This window comes from Trichosurus vulpecula, chromosome 2, assembly GCF_011100635.1.
Source record: "Trichosurus vulpecula isolate mTriVul1 chromosome 2, mTriVul1.pri, whole genome shotgun sequence".
NCBI lineage: Eukaryota > Metazoa > Chordata > Mammalia > Diprotodontia > Phalangeridae > Trichosurus > Trichosurus vulpecula.
The window spans coordinates 142,767,927-142,784,171 of NC_050574.1; the positions used below are offsets into that span (position 1 = coordinate 142,767,927).

The 16,245-nt window shown below is 36.5% G+C and overlaps 1 protein-coding gene across 2 annotated transcripts in view; it reads left to right on the forward strand.

The window, feature by feature from the left end:
- Positions 1-4,657: 4,657 nt before the first annotated feature.
- CASP4 (caspase 4) overlaps positions 4,658-16,245 on the forward strand; it is a 36,078-nt gene continuing 24,490 nt past the window's right edge. Inside the window, exons 1-2 of one of the 2 annotated variants that reach the window (XM_036747874.1) lie at positions 4,658-4,872; positions 12,932-13,210. In XM_036747874.1, coding sequence (XP_036603769.1) covers positions 4,866-4,872; positions 12,932-13,210 — 286 coding nt within the window. In that variant the 5' untranslated portion in view covers positions 4,658-4,865. Of the gene's footprint in view, positions 4,873-12,931; positions 13,211-16,245 lie in introns of those variants that run through there. The other variant, XM_036747875.1, reaches the window with a different exon arrangement.

Here is a 16,245-nt window from a genome sequence, read left to right on the forward strand (position 1 = left end):
GCTAGACAATAATAAAAGATTTTCCCCCGTATCTCTCTATTTTAGCTATGTGTTATATAACAGGAGGATAAAAGAAGAGATAGGATGGAAGATAAATGAATATGAAAGAGGTGATAATTGATAAAAAAGAGAAGTCAGAATACCCAAAAGTTTGGGTTTTTTTTCATGTTTGTTTTTTTCAATTTGCCAAGAGGAATGGTCTTCAGGATGTAAAAGATTACACAAACATGGTCTAAAGGATTTTGAAATCCAAAATAAGTGAGAAGATAAGATTATCTTGTTGCCTTTGATAAATTCTGTTAATCAGGTTCTGAAGAATTATTGTACATAACAGGATAAAAAAAAAATAAATGGTGGGTATGACTGCTGAGCTGCTGTGAGCAATCTTTGAAAAATCATGTAGACCAAGAGAAGGGAAATTATTTCAATTTTTAAAAGAGGAGAAAGGGTGGAGTCTTTGAAATATGGGCTGGTGATTGATTTTGATCACCGTTAATATTCTAGAATTCATTAAAAGGAAGATTTTTAAAAATGTGAAAAATATTCATTACTGACAACCAGCTTCATAAAGAACAGGTAATAGCAGATGACTATCCTCATTTCCATTATTCATAAGGTTACTAGACTGATATGTCTAGTAGACTTAGTATATTGAAAGAGAATACCTAGCTATTAGCAAACCATTTACCAATTTTCATTGTGGACAACATGGAGAGATGTAGCATAGCAGACTAAAATAAGATGCATTCAGAACGGATAGAATGACTTTCTGCAAATAGTTACAAGTAAAGAAGGGACAATTATTGAACTTCAATTAGGCGAACAACGAAATTCAAATGATTATATTTCAAAGGAAAATATTAACTCAAAATTCAAGTAGAAAGGGTTACAATAAACTCTGCTTAGACACTTAACCCTTTTTGCCTTAGTTTTGTCATCTGTAAAATGAGCTGGGGAAGGAAATGGTAAAGCACTCCAGTGTCTTTACCAAGAAAACCCCCAAAAGGGTCATGAAGAGTCTGACACAACTGAAAAATGACTAAACAATAACCCAAACTCTACCTGATACAAATGTTTCTGCCAAGGAAGGAAAACTCTCCAAATGTGGGATGCAGGATCAGGTTCAGTATACAATAAATAATAAACAAATCTAATTCTACATAAGGGCTTTATCTGTTGTTTAGTCTTACTGCTTTAAGCATAAAAGGTCAGACAGGTAGAAACTGAAATATTTGGGACTAAATCCCAATCTTCTGATTTCAAATCCAGGTCCTTCCTGTTATATTATACTTTCATATCCTTACCACCATCCCTAAATAATAAAAGATTTCCCTCTTGCTCACATGTCACAAATTTATCCCTAATGATAACCCAGGGCAGCAAGAAGGGAATCTCTGATTGTTCTATGACCTTCCAAAGTTGAAATTAAACAGATTTTCTCAGTAAATCATTCTAATGTAAATAAAATTCTTCTCCCTATTTCCTACATACTTCTTTCTGTAACATAAGTCCTTTTGTAAATCTTCTGTAAACAATATATTTTTTTAAAGCATCCTCTTCATGAATTTAATTCCCAGGTGTGAAAGAGAAAACAGTATTTCATTACCTTCCAATAGAGAGGAATAACTTGGAATAAGTTATGTTGAGAAAGGCCTGAACAATAGCTCCCTTATACCTTCTGGATTTGTCTGTATATATGAGCTACAGTATGAAGAAGTAATGACATTAACAAAAACTACAATGACAATATTTGCTCATTTATTTTATAGAACTCTTCTTAACTCTAACCTATGAGTTAGGTAGTTTCATATAATCATACTATATTTACACATAACCCAGGTATCAGAGTCTCTCTGGTCACAAAAAACCCAAGTAGTAGCCTTTGGTAAATTTTCTCTTTTGATTCTTAGTTCCCACCAAAGAAGCTTGAGAAAAAGTAAGCATGGTCTTATCTAATGTATTGAGATGGATTTTCCACTTGCAGACATACATTTCACAATATGTGTGTGTGTTCATGTGTGTGTGTGTGTGTGTGTCTTTGGTAGGGGGAGGATGGAGAAAGCAAAAGTGGAGTCCAGAGCTATGATTTCTTCAAAGTGGGAACTTCCCTCTTGTGGCAACTCAGGAAAGGAAAGAACATTGATAAAATGTTTCTTAAAAAAAAGCTACACAGAAATTAAAAAAAAGTTCAGATGGGGACTTGAACAAATAGACAAATTTTGTCACTATCTTGTTTAATCTAATATGCACTTAAAAAAACTACATGATGGAAATGCATAATTTTATGTACAATTCTCTCTCTTGCTGTTCTTTAGATATTGAAATGTTTAGGTTCATTGGTCCACAATGTAAAGTAATAAAAGAAGAACTCTTACTGCCAATGTAGACCAGTAACCCTTAGTTTTTAGTCTTTGAAAGCTGTCTGGGGCACTGAGATGTTATATGAAGTGCCTCCAATCAAAGATATATTATGTGTCACAGTTAGTGCCCCAGGTTTTCCCTGATTCTAATTCCAACTCCCTCTCCATATCATCATGTGGCTTCCCAGAATTACATAGAAGGAAATTTAAAAAGAGGAAAGACAAACATAGGCCTCGAAGTGAGTAAGCATTTTAGTGCCAAAGAGAGACATAAACCTCTAGGGTCCCAATCTCAAATAAGCATCCCTCATACATATTATTGCCACTATAGCCCTCTCATGCATGAGAAGGGAAAGGGAGAATAAGTGCTATAATCAGGGCTGACAGGACCACAGTAGTGAGGGGAGAGGGGGAGGTGTTTGGGCTAGGCCCTGCCAAATGAATCTTGGGATGTTTCTTAAGGATCCATGGTCGGCAAGAATGGGACTCAAGTGATGCCTCTGAACGGACTCACAAGAAAAAGCAGAGACCATCGAGATGGAAAAGAATCTAAAAGCAATCCTGCTAATTCCAGACCAAGACAAGAGGTTTCACTACACTCCAATATGCCCTGAGATGGTAGAAGATCTCAATACTGTCCTGTGAAAATACACGGAAAGGAGTCAGGGGACTAATTAACTGTTTCTTCCCATTCCCTCCATCCCTCACTCCCCACTCCATACACTGACGGATAATTTCTTCACCTTTTCCTAAGTTTTGCTGGAAGACTTCTATTTCATCCTTCTATCTAGGAAGATTTAGAATGATTTGTGCCCATTTGTTTATGAAGTCAGAGAAGGTCACTACTTCATTTTCCTCCTGCCTATTTACATACATAGTTAAGTGTTTGCTATTATATTAATAACTCTGGCTTGGACTGGTAATAGACCATGATGTATTGGATCAGCTCAGGCTGTGATTTGCATAAATGATTACTTTAGTCAGTCACATAGAATTGGGAAAAATAGCTAGGGGCTCTAGAGCCAGAGTTATCTAAAGACTTCTGGTATTTTATGTTCATATATCTTGAAATGAACATGGGCCATATATCTTTCAACCTCAGTTTTCCTCTTCTGAAAAAATTTGCAGTTGAACCAGATGATTTCTAAGATTCCTTATTTTCTCTCTTTATCCCATATTCTTATGGGGGGAAAATCACTTAATTTCCCTAGCAACTCAAATGAGAGGCATAAGTTGAAAATGTCTTAGCCCTTATTTCATACAGATAGTGAAAGTGAGGTTTGTAAAGGATAACCTTTTGTTTATTATCAAACAGCCAATGTGTTCTAGACCTTTTGAACTCATTTAGGACTCTTTTTACTACACAGTACTACCCATGAAGCAAACTAAGTGACCAGAAGTTGAGACTAAATGTTCCATTTGGAGATCTTGTATCTGGAACAGACTTTCCCCCTGGCTCAGGAGTTAGGCTAGGTGGTGCAGTAGGTGAAGTTCTAGCCTTTGTAGTTGGGAAGATCCGGGTTCAAACTTGGCATTAGACACTAGCTACGTGAGCCCAGGCAAGTGACTTAACCTCTGCCTTAGTTTTTTCAACCACAAAATTGGGGTAAAAATAGCTTCTACCTCACAGGGTTGTTGTTAGTATCAAATGAAGTAATATTTGTAAAGCTCTAAGCATAGTGCCTGGCACATAGTAGGTTCTTATTAAATGCATGTTCCCTTCGAGCTATATCTATATTTATATCAACATCTGTATCTATCTATCTAGAGAGAAAGTGAGATTATCTTGTCCCGTTGCAAAATTTTACAGATGAAGAAAACTGAGGTTGCAAGATACACTGTGTCTGTTCATTTCGAGATATATGAACATAAAATACCAGAAGTCTGTAGATAACTCTGGCTCTGGAGCCCCTAGCTATTTTTCCCAAGTCCAGTGTGACTGGCGAACGTAATCATTTATGCAAATCAAAGCCTGAGCTGATCCAATACATCATGTGATCTTGTACCATTCCAGGCAAAAGGTATTAATTCAATAGCAAACATTTAACTGAGTATGTAAATAGCCACGAAGAGAATAAAATAGTAGTTATTCTCCGCCTTTCTGGAGAAAGAGAAGTTAAGAGGGGAGAAAGGAAGAGTAGGTGAGAGACTGAGACAAAGTTCGAGACAAATAAAGAAGCAAAATATTAAAGAAGAGAATGCAAAAGGGAAGAAGGAAAAAAAGAGGGAGGAAGAGAATTCGAGAAAGGGAGAGGGCAGGAGGGAGGGAGACAGAAAGTGAAAGGGTCAAAGATGGGGTGGGGATGGCAGAACCAGCAAGAACTTCAACAAATTCAGACGGAATTTCCCGACGAAAGCTCGGTCTTGCAGAAATCGGCCGTTTCACAACTGGCGGCCGTCCCCTTCTCTTCCTAGAGGAAGTTCTTTCTAACTTTCGATATCCTTTGACTAAAGTGCTTTCAGACCTGGCACGAAGTAGAACGAGGGACACAACCCTGACGGGCCATGGCTGGTGAGTAAGGGGACTTTAACTGGCTAAAAGTTCAGATCCTGGAGCAAGACCCCTCTGGATCTTATAGACCACTCGATTCTTCCTTGATCTCACTTTGAAAGAGGAAGAAAATCACGGAGGCAGATAGCACGGAGCTCTGTGAAACATACCGTTTTCATTCCACTCTGCATTTCCATTATGTAAACATGTTCTTAGACACTGGTAAGATGAGCCAAGGGCTGTTGAAAATCAGAGAGGCTAATTCTTATCTCACAGCTTCAGTGAAACAAAAAGGAGAGGAGGGCAGGGGCTGGTTATTGCTGCCTTGAGGACATTCTTGGGCTTTCACTCCAAATTTTCAAATGCTTCTCTGCTTTCATCATATTATTCCCCTCTTCAAAGATCTGCAGCAACTCTCTGCTGCTCATCATATAAAATCTAATTTCTTTTACCTTTTGAGACCCTGCACATTCTGCTACCAGCCTACCAAATGAAATCATCTCTCTCTGCTCCCCCAGGAGCATCTTACAGTTTCTCTAATAAACAAAGGCTCCCTCCCCAACAGTGTCTCTCTGCTTTATTCAGACTGGTCTCTTGACTGATCCACTCTCACCCCAACTCTCATATTTTTTGTTTTCTTATATGGCCTTACTTCTGCTGCCATCGTATGTTTGCAGTGCCCAGGACTTTATTTTCTTCCTCTGTATATTGGTCTATTTTTCCAAGGCCTAACTAGATTATTTCCTACCAACATTCCCTAACTCCTTAAAAAAATCACAATATCAAACAAAATCTTTTTATTATGATCTTAAACACCCAAAATAGAAATTTCTAGTTATATAAAACACAAAATAAGGAATGCAATGAAACCATCAATCTCTATTTTATACATACATACATATACATATATATAATATTCCATGTTACTTTCAAAATTGTCTTGCTTTTCTCTGATTTTTTTTCCTATCTTCTTTTATCTTCTGTGCCTTTTAAAAATATTTCAATGACTCTCTCTCTCTTTCTCTCTCTCTCTGTCTCTCTCTCACCACTACTGCTACTTCTCTCCTTCAATTTTCCCTCAATTACAAAAAAAGCCAATCATTAGAATAAAAGGCAAAAACTTGTAACAAATATAGTCAAGGAAAAACAAATCCACCTATCAATCCTGTCTAAAAATGTATATTTTTCTCTCTACCCTTTGTCTGTCACCTTTCAGGAAGAGGTTAACATGCTCATAGTGGGTTCTATAGAGACATGGTTGTTCACTGCATTGATCAGAGTTCTTAAGTCTTTCAAAGTTATTTTTTTACGTTGTTGTTCTGTGAATTTTTCTGCTCAGTTCACATCAGTCCGTACTATCCAGCATTTTCTGAAATTATCTCTTTTGTCAACTCTCATGATTACAAAATGTTTCATTTCTCAATTGATGGAAAGTTACCTGGATTCTTATTTTTCTTGTCCCTCCCCACTTTTTTGGTAAATATTTCATTTTTTCCAATGACATGTAAAGATAGTTTTCAACATTCATTTTTTTATAAGCTTTTGAGTTCCAGATTTTTCTCCCTCTCTCCCTCCTGGACCCTCTCCCCAAGATAGCAAGCAATCTGATAAAGGTTATACATATACATTCATCTTAAACAAATTTCCACATTAGTCATGTTGTAAAAGAAGAAACAGAACAAAAGAAGAAAACCATGAAAAAAGTGAAAATAGTATGCTTTGATCTGCATTCAGATTCTATAGTTCTTTCTCTGGGTGTGGATAGCATTTTCCATCATGAAACTTTTGGAATTGTCCTGGATCATTGTATTGCTGGGAAGAGCTAAATCTGTCATAGCTGATCTCACACAATATTGCTGTTACTGTGTACAATGTTCTGGTTCTGCTCACTTCACTCAGCATCAGTTCATGTAAGTCTTTCCAAGTTTTTCTGAAATCGATCTGCTTGTTGTTTCTTATATCACAATAATATTGCATTACATTCATAGACCATAACTTGTTCAGCCATTCCCCAGTTGTTGGGTATTCCCTCAATTTCTAATTTTTGCCCCTAGAAAAGAGCACTATAAATATTTTTTTGTGCGTATAGGTCCTTTTCCCTTTTGTATGATCTCTTTGGAATACAGGTCTAGTAGTGGTAGGGTCTTCCCACTTCGATCCCTTTATTGATCAAGAAGGTTGTTTTGTTCGCTGCTATTTCTTTCCCAGTATTATCTGCCCTCTAAACTCCCATCCCTATTTCCTGGTTGAGTTTGATGTATTTCTATAACAACTTATGTGTTTTCAACCTTCAGTTGTCCATTAAAGATAGTGTCATTCATTTAATGCCTGCTGTCTCATCCATATTTGTATACTCTACGCCTGCATCTTAATTATGAGAAATAAAAAGCTATGTCCCTTTCTTTCATCTTTCTACCTTAGTGTATTCCTTTTAATTAGACATCTCTTTCTCCTATTCAAATTGTCAGATTATAACCAATTGACCCCAAGGTTATCTGATTTTCTTATTTACCTACCTCATAATCAACCTTTGGAGTCATTGTTTCTGAAAGGGCAATTGTTTATTTTCCCCCATTAGAGGCTGGCATTGCATCATCCCATAGCCCCATGCAATTATTCAAATATATTTACCTTTCTAGGTTTCTCTTGCCTCTTTTATTTGTATTTCAAAGTTCCTACCTACATCCAAACTTTTCATCAGAAATTATTGAAAATTCTCTATTCTCTATTATTTCCTGTAGAATTATACTCAGATTTGAAAGAAAATTTATTTTTGGTTTCAAACCTATTCTTTTGCCTTTGGAAATACTGTTTTCCAAGATCTCCTCTGTCTTTGGATAAAGGTGCCAGGTTTTGACGGATGTTAAATATGGTTCTTGGTACTTGAACTGCTTCTTTCTACATATATACAGCATTCACTCATTTATCTATTTGTTTTTCCATTTATTCATTCATGTATTCATAAAAAAGTAATATGGGACCTCTGGACTTTGGCTATAGGACTTCTGAGATTATTGGTATTTTTCTTAGGTTGTGATTGATGGATTTCTTCTATCTTACTTTGTCATCTTGTTCTAATAAATTGGAGTTTTCATTTATAATTACTTGACATGTTTTCCAGGCTTCTAAAAATATGGCTTTTATCAATGGTCTTTGACATGTTTTTGAAGTCAGTTTTTTTGAGATATCTTAAATTTTCTTCTCTTTTCAATCTTTTGATTTTATTCTAATATTTTTTACCCTCTTACATAGTAATTACTTTCAGTTGAGCCTATAATATAGTTTTTAGGGAATGTATTTCCAAGCAAAACTTTATTCCCTTCTCCTCTAAGTTACGTATTCTCCTTCCATTTTTTTCTCAAGTGCTTTTATTTCATTTTTATCTGTTGCCACATTTATTCTAGGTATTCATGTAGTCTTATGTAGTTGATTCTCCCCCTTTTAAATCAACAAAGATTTATTTTCTCCCTTTCTCCCCTCCCCCTGAAAAAAGAAAAACACAACCCTCAAAACTAATATGTGATCAAGAAAAATAAATTCTGACAGTAGCCATGAATAAATGTATGCCTTACTCTGTATCTGGAGTCCATTACCTCTCAGTCTAAAGTGGGGTAACATTCTCCATCAGTCTTCTGGAATTATGGTTGCTCATTGCACTGATCAGAGCTATTAATTCTTTCAAAGTTTTGAAACTTTCTGCCTCTACATTTCTCTGGAACCATCCTTTCCATTTTGATTTTCTATTACATTCTTATAACATAATTTCTTTAGCCATTCCTCAGCTGATGGACACCCACCAATAAGAATCACTATAATTCTTTTTATACATATGTGCCCTTTTTCTGCTTTTTTGATCTCTTTCATGTAAAGATCTAGTAGTACTGTTGTGTCAGGATGTCTCAAAGTTACAGTTTAGGAACTTCTGGGGCATGGTTACCAATTACTTTCCAGGTGCAATTCACATCTCTTCCGATATTATATTGATGTATCTCCTTTTTTATTTTTTCCCTCCAATGTTTGTCATTTTCCTTTTATTTACAGTGAACTTTTCCTATCAAAGGGGTATGAGGTTGTACCTCAGAATTGCTTTAATTTCTTTTTCTCTCGTTATTAGTGACTTGGAGGATTTTTCACTTGGCTATCGATAGCTTATATTTCTTCTTTCAACAAATGGCCTATTCATATTATTTGCATGCCATTCTTACCATAATGGTTCTTTATGATGAGATTATTATTATTAATATTTTCCTTTTTCTTTTCTCATTTTTCTAGCCTTGCTTCCTGACTTTTGTTGTTTTTATTTCCACTTAAAGTTCTGCTTGTATTTTCTCAGTATGTTGAGTATTATGTTTTTTTTAGGATCTCTGGGACAACACAGACATAAGACTTGCAAGCTTTTAGTATACCAGAGTGTTGTAATCATGAGCATTGTCTGTGTGCCTCCCTGACCAGCAAGCTCCTGACCTGGACTTGGATCTGAACAACATAACTGTAGACTTGTCTTTGGTTGGAGTTACAACACAGGTTCAGAATAACAGAACTACAGGGACCTCTTCAGTCAGAACTTCTTGTCCTGGTTATTCTACTTCAGGCTTCAGACTGGGCTTGGGGCTGTATCTGAGATCTATTCCATTCCCCATGGTCAAAGTCACATAGTGACTAATTGCTTCACTATTTTCTCCTTGCTCAGTGCATAGTTTAGGGATGCTTTATGGGTCCTTGCTCTAGAGGCTAAATTTCTTAGCTTCAGGCTTCTTCCTCAATCCCACAGTGAATTTGTAACACCGAACTCGGTAGTGAGCTGCTTACTATGTGCTAGGCACTGTAGACATAAAAGTAAAGAAAGAAACAATGCTGATTCTCCAGAAGCTTACATCATAATGGGAAGATAGCACAATAACAAAAAAGAGAATAGATACTAATAGAAGAACGTGGTTAAATTAAAGGTAGTTTGGAGAGGAGGGCTTTAGCAGCTGTGGGAATCAGACAGACTTCATGGAGCAGGTGGTGTTTGATCTGTGTATCAAAGGAAAAGAAGACCTTTATGTAGCAGAGTTCAATAGGGAGGACGTAACAGATATTTAGGACAGCTAAAGTGGAGGGACAGAGAAAGGGGAATGGGGTGTCATACAGAGAAGGACAATTTTGTTAGAATGAAGAGTGAGGAAGGAGGGATAATGTCCAATGAGACTTGAATGATAAATGAAAGCTAAGTAATAATGGGCTTTAAAAACTTTTAAAAATTATTTATATTTATCCTAGAGGCAATAGGGAGTTCCTGTAGTTTATAGAGTAAGAGAGTGATATGGTCAGATCTGCACTTCTAGAAAATTACTTTGATAGCAAGAGTGGAAGTGAGAGATTTGACGTAGAGAAGTCCCTTGGGAGGCCATTGCAGTAAGCTAAGTTAGAGGGCCTGAACTAAGCTGTTAACTACATGAATAGAGAGAAGGGATTAGATTTCCGAAATGTTGTAGAGGTAGAAATGGTAAGATGTGATGACTAATAAGATTTGTGGGATAAAGGAGAATGAAGAATTAAGGATATTAGAGAAATTTTAAATATGAAATCCTAGAAGGATGCTAGTATCCGACAGAAATAAAGAAGTCTGGAAGAGGAGAAGGTTGGAGGAGATGGGTTTTGGACTTGATGATTTTGAGATATTTCTGTTGAACTCTTACTTCTCTGAATTCCTCAGCTTTAATTAATGTCATATAATTTATCAAAGAATTATAGATTTAGAGCGGAATGAAAACAAAAATTGATCTACTCCAACACTCCCCTCTCCCCCATTTTTCATATTAGGAAAAAGAGGCCTAGAGAGGTTGTGACTTACCCAGGCTCACACAGTTTGTAAATAGCAGATCTAGGACATGAACCCAGATAAGGATTATCTTTTATATCCTTGTAGTCTCACCAGTGCTAGACCCCAAATCACTCTGGTATATCGGAAGAAACAAACAAATAAAAAACCTTCTAGGTTAAGAGTTCAAAGATCTGATTTGTCATCTCAGCTTTACCAGTAAAATACTAAATGATCTTATGTAAATCATTAACAAATTCCATGATTCGGTTTACCCATCCAACAGTGTGGTATAGTCATTATAGGCAAGGATAAAAAAATATCAGAAAACCTGGGGTTGAATCATATCTCTTTTCCGTTCTAGATTTGTGATGCTTAGGTTTAAGCCATTTATTCTTTAAGCCTCAGTTTCTTCATCTGTAAACTGAAGATAATATTTTTACTCTACTTATCTCAGGGTAATTGTAAGGTTGGGCTTTGTAAATCTTAAAATTCATATACATGTGAAGTTACTTTTCATGGGGCTGTTGTGAAGATAAAAGATTTTTGACGTCAAAATACTTAAAGCATGATCCCCAGAAAAAGTATGAGAAAAGTGTGGTACGATAGTTCCATAAATATTTGCTACAGCAACATAGCACAATGGAAAGAATGCTGAATTTGGAATTTGAGGTTGTGATTGGTCAGTCATGTCTGACTCTTTGTGACCCGATACGAAGTTTTCTTGGCAGAGATACTGGTATGATTTGCCATTTCCCCCTTCAGCTCATTTTACAAATGAGCAAACTGAGGCAAACAGGGTTAAGTGACTTGCCCAAGGACACACAACTAGTTAAGTGTCTGAGACTGGATATGCACTCAGGTCTTCTTGACTCCAGATCTGGTGCTCTATCCATTGTGCCACCGAGCTGCCCTGGAGTTTGAAGACCTGAATTCAAATCCTGACTCTGCTGTGTATAGTTGTATGACTTTGAACAAGTCCCTCAACTTCTCTGGGCTTCTGTTTCATCATTTATCAAATGAGGTTGTTAGACCTCTAAAGTCTCTTACAGTTCTAAATCTTTGATCCTATAGTTCTAATAGATAGTCACATTGGGGTCTTGTTCTTGAGGTCGGTTTGACAAATACATGATATTTGATCACTGGCTTGTCCTTAGTATCCTCCTACATGGTCATGACATGATTCCCCATGTGTATTTATCACTTGTCTTACAACAAATATCAAGGCCTCTGTGATGACTTGATACTATTTACTTCATAGACCCTGTCTTTGGTAAGTTCCTTTTTTCATGAAAAACCCATAAGGGCTCATAGAATTGCATTCATTACTTTGTACCTGGATTGTCGTGATAGCTTTTTAACTCATGTCCCTGCTCCAAATCCATTGTGTCTCCTTGTATGCATCTATTAGACTAACTTTCATGAACTATGACTCCGATCATATCATTCTTTTGATAAAAAATCTTTTAAATAATGTTGTTAATTTTCTTTTTTTACAATGAATTATCAAAAATCACATTCTGATATACAAAGAAATGAGATTATCAGATCCCTGCCCCTGCCAGATTGCCACATCCATGAGGCCAAGGAAAAGAATACTGGATTTACAATCAGAGGAACTAGATTCAAGCTCGATCTTGACTTCTTATCACATGAGTGACCTTGGGGAAGGAGTCAAACATTCTCATTTAAAGTGAGAAATCTTTAAGGTCCCTTATAGCTCTAAATATATCAACCTACGAAGTCATTTAAATTTTATACCTATTGAAGCATCTAGCATAATACTCTGCACGTAGTACGTTATTAATATACTTGTGGAATTGAATTATTTGGGAGAGTTACTTAGAATAACTCCTAAGAACTTTGGAGTACAGTGCAGGTCCACATGGAGCAGTATGGTGGAGGGTGGGAGAGAGAGAAGTTTTAAAAGAGCATTGTACATAGTGAGTGATAAATATTTTTTGATTGATTGGAAGTAAATGAAAAGTGAATAAGGGAAATGAAGAAGAACCCTGAATGGGGGAAGAGAAAACCAAAATCAGATTGTCATTTTATAAAATAGGCAAATAATGTTTTGAGTGAGTGAGTGAGGGCATGGAACTTGGAGAAAAGGTTTTCGAGAGGTTAAAAAAAAAAGATTTAAAATGCTAAGTATGTTGGGCACTAAGGCGTTAAAGAGGACCTCAGGGATCACAGTGAGTTGGGAACTTTCTCTAAAATTAAGGGAGGGGGTATGTCCCATTTCGATGATTGAAGGGATATCTTTGCTTTCAACAGATAAGAACACCAAGAAAAATCCATTTAAGGCTTTGGAATTACTGGGAAAGGATGCACTCAACAGTGTTTTAGATGATTTCATGGAAAAGAATATACTGAAGTTGGAGGAAGATGAACGAGAGAAGTACCGTGAAGCTCAAGCTGAAGCCAAACCTGAACCAAGAGCTAAGGTACTGATAAATTCTCTTACTCGGAAAGTCCGCTATGCAGGGCAAGTGTTGACTGAAAGCCTGCTTAAGGAAGATGAAGAGGATTACGATGATAAGTCACTACCTTCCGGTAAGATTTCTGGCTCAGTAAAGTGCCTAAATAATTTCTGAAATGGCTCACCTCTCTATCTTTCTAGTTTGCGAGATAAGGCTACCTAACTCACTCATTTATAGGCTATCATCCCCAAGACTGGGCTTTGTGTTCCACGTATTTCTCATCATCATCCCAACTTTCTGTCCCTCTGCCCTTTTTTTTCTCACCTGGGCTTGAATGTTGGTACTTCTTAGGAGAAGGGATTGGCTACTGTGGAAATAATTTGTAGTCTTCCTTAATACTCAGGCTATTAGATTATAGATGTCAAAGTCCTTATATCCCTGACTCTTTTCTCTAAGATGAAGAGTTTTAAGATCTAGGGGAGACAACAGGAGTGCTTACCATGCCCCATCCTATTCCTTCCCCCTTCAAGCTTCAATCCAGAGGATGATATAAAGGCCTTATGTTTCCAAGTCACAATCTGTTCGAGGTTTTAATGTGTGCATTGGTGTATGGACCCAGAATTCAAGTTGATGCTCAGTTGAGGCCCTGTTCTGCTGGATCTCACCCTTTATAATAACAGATGGCATAAATGAGGCAAAATTTACTATGGGAATAAAACTACCCTCAGGGGTACCTTTGTTTGCATCTTCACTCAGAGTCTCTAGATGACTCTGGCCCACAAGTGGGTTTTTTGAAAGTATAGGGCACCATCTACTCTGTCATTTGGAGCCCTGCAGTTTCAGGTCTCAGCAGGAACCACGGCCCTCCACATAGTATGCACTCTAGTATCAGATGATTTCTTGAATCCCATTTTCATTTAGTAGTAAATCAAGAACATCAGGGATATAGGAGGAGGAATAATGGAAACAATACATAGCAAGGGCTGAATCAATTATAGTTTGGTAGTGTAACAATATTGTGCCTTTAAAAAAAAGATAAACACATAGATCTACCTGAGGTGATAAAAAGTGAAATCAGAAGAACTGAAACTGTATATACATTGAAAATGATATTTTCTTTTAAAAGAAAATAAAAGAAGTAAATAAGTAAACTAAGTAAAGCCAACCAAAGGTGGAGGAACTTGGAATGCGTGGAGATGGACACATGCTTATTTGCTGCATGTTAATTGATTTCCTTTTTTTCTGTTAAAGACTAAGTAAGGATTTTATACTTTTTAGATTTTCAAAAATGTTTACTTGTTTTTTTTAGTTCAAAATTATTATATATATTATGGTGCATAAAGTAACAAAAAAAAAACCTTTAAGGAACAAAGGAATCACTTCATGTTACTCTTGTGTTGTATATCAAGAGCCACAAACCTAGTGCCTTATTTACTGAAGAAGAAAACAAAAAGTGATGTCAGAAATAAAATTGAGCCTGATAAGATCAAAGAAACATGTCTCTTTTTTTCATGTGGCATATCCTTATCCTCCTAGCTAGAAATAATTTCTTTTCCCTCAAATCTATCATCCAACTTTATTTAGCCTCTTTCAGTCACTTTATCGTATTATGGTCTATGTCATATGTCAGTCAATCCAGTAGAAGGTAAGTTCCTTGAATACAGAGGCTGGTTTTTTCTTTGAATTTCCAGTGCCTAACACAGTGCCTGGTGTATAACAGGAGTTTAGTAAATGTTTACTGCGGGAGTGAATGAACTTACAACTATAGGCATCTACATTTTCATAGGCATAGTGTTTTGGTAGAGAACCAAAGTTAAAATTAAAACATTTTACATTGTATTGAGAGGAAATAGGATGTGAACATAGAATTAAATACAAAATATATTCAAGAGAATATAAAATAATTTAAGAGACTGGTGTCTTAGGGAATTATAGTGATGTATCCACATGTTTTATACTCCCATTTGACTATAAAGTGACTGAAGCAGTACTGTCTCCTTTTCATGGTATCAGAGAATATAATAAGTAGAAGACTTCAACAGTCTTCTATTCCTACCTACCTGCCTGAGAAAGCCTTTCCATACATATGATTATCCAGCTGTGGTTTAAATACCTCAGGTACAGGGAAACCCCCAGATCGTCTAATAAATGGAAGGGAAATCTCTCAGCCAGTCAGCCACTTCAATCCCTGCCTTTTATTTTCTATCAGGTTCTCAAATGGAAAACCAAACTCACCAATATTTTAAGGGACCTTGGAGGTCAGCCATCTAAGCCAAATTCTAGGCTTGTCGCAACCCTGGTCACTTTCCTCTGAACCCATTCCAGCTTGTCTGTGTTCTTGCTAAAATGTGACATTAAGAATTGAACAGTGTAGAGTGGATGTGTAGACTGAGCAGCACAGTGGTTCTCTCATTTGCCTCATTCTGTTCTCCATGTCTTCCTTAGTGCAGCCTCTAATCACATTAGCTTTAGGTGGTTGCCATGCCATACTATTGGTTCATGTTGAGCTGTTAATTTACTGAACACCCCAGACTTTTTCCACTTCAGCTGTTGCTTAGTCAAGACTGCCCTATCCAAGTTCTAAATAATTTAAGCTACCTGCCCAACTGTACACATGACATTTCACCTTTCTTTGCTTTTGTTTCCTCACCTGTAAAATGTGGGGGTTGGACTGGCTGATTTCTAAAACTCCCTCCAGCCCTAAATCCTATGATCTATTTTACAGAGAGAGGGAAAGAGGATAAAAACTGGATCTATGGTTTCATCTATGTGAAATGTCCCTGGTGAGGAATTACCTTTGCCAATACAGATCTTCACTTTTTCTGCCACTCACGGGCTTAGAGAATTGCTTAGACCAGTGAGATGTTAAGTGGACAGCTCAGGGTAATGCAGCTAGTATGTATCCAAGACAAGATTTCAACTCAGATCTTCCTGGCTCTGATACATTATATTGAGAGGAAATAGCCAATAAAAAAATAAATAATAAACATATTCAAGTGAATATGAAGTACTACCTTGTCTTTTGATGCTTTGCTTCTATGTATATAAATTTTATCTTTATTAATTTTCTCTCATCTTTTTAGTCATTGGGTGTATTGTGAGGATTTTGTCATTCAACATGTTACTCTCAGTTTCATGTAATTTGCAATTACTAGATATTTATTACAC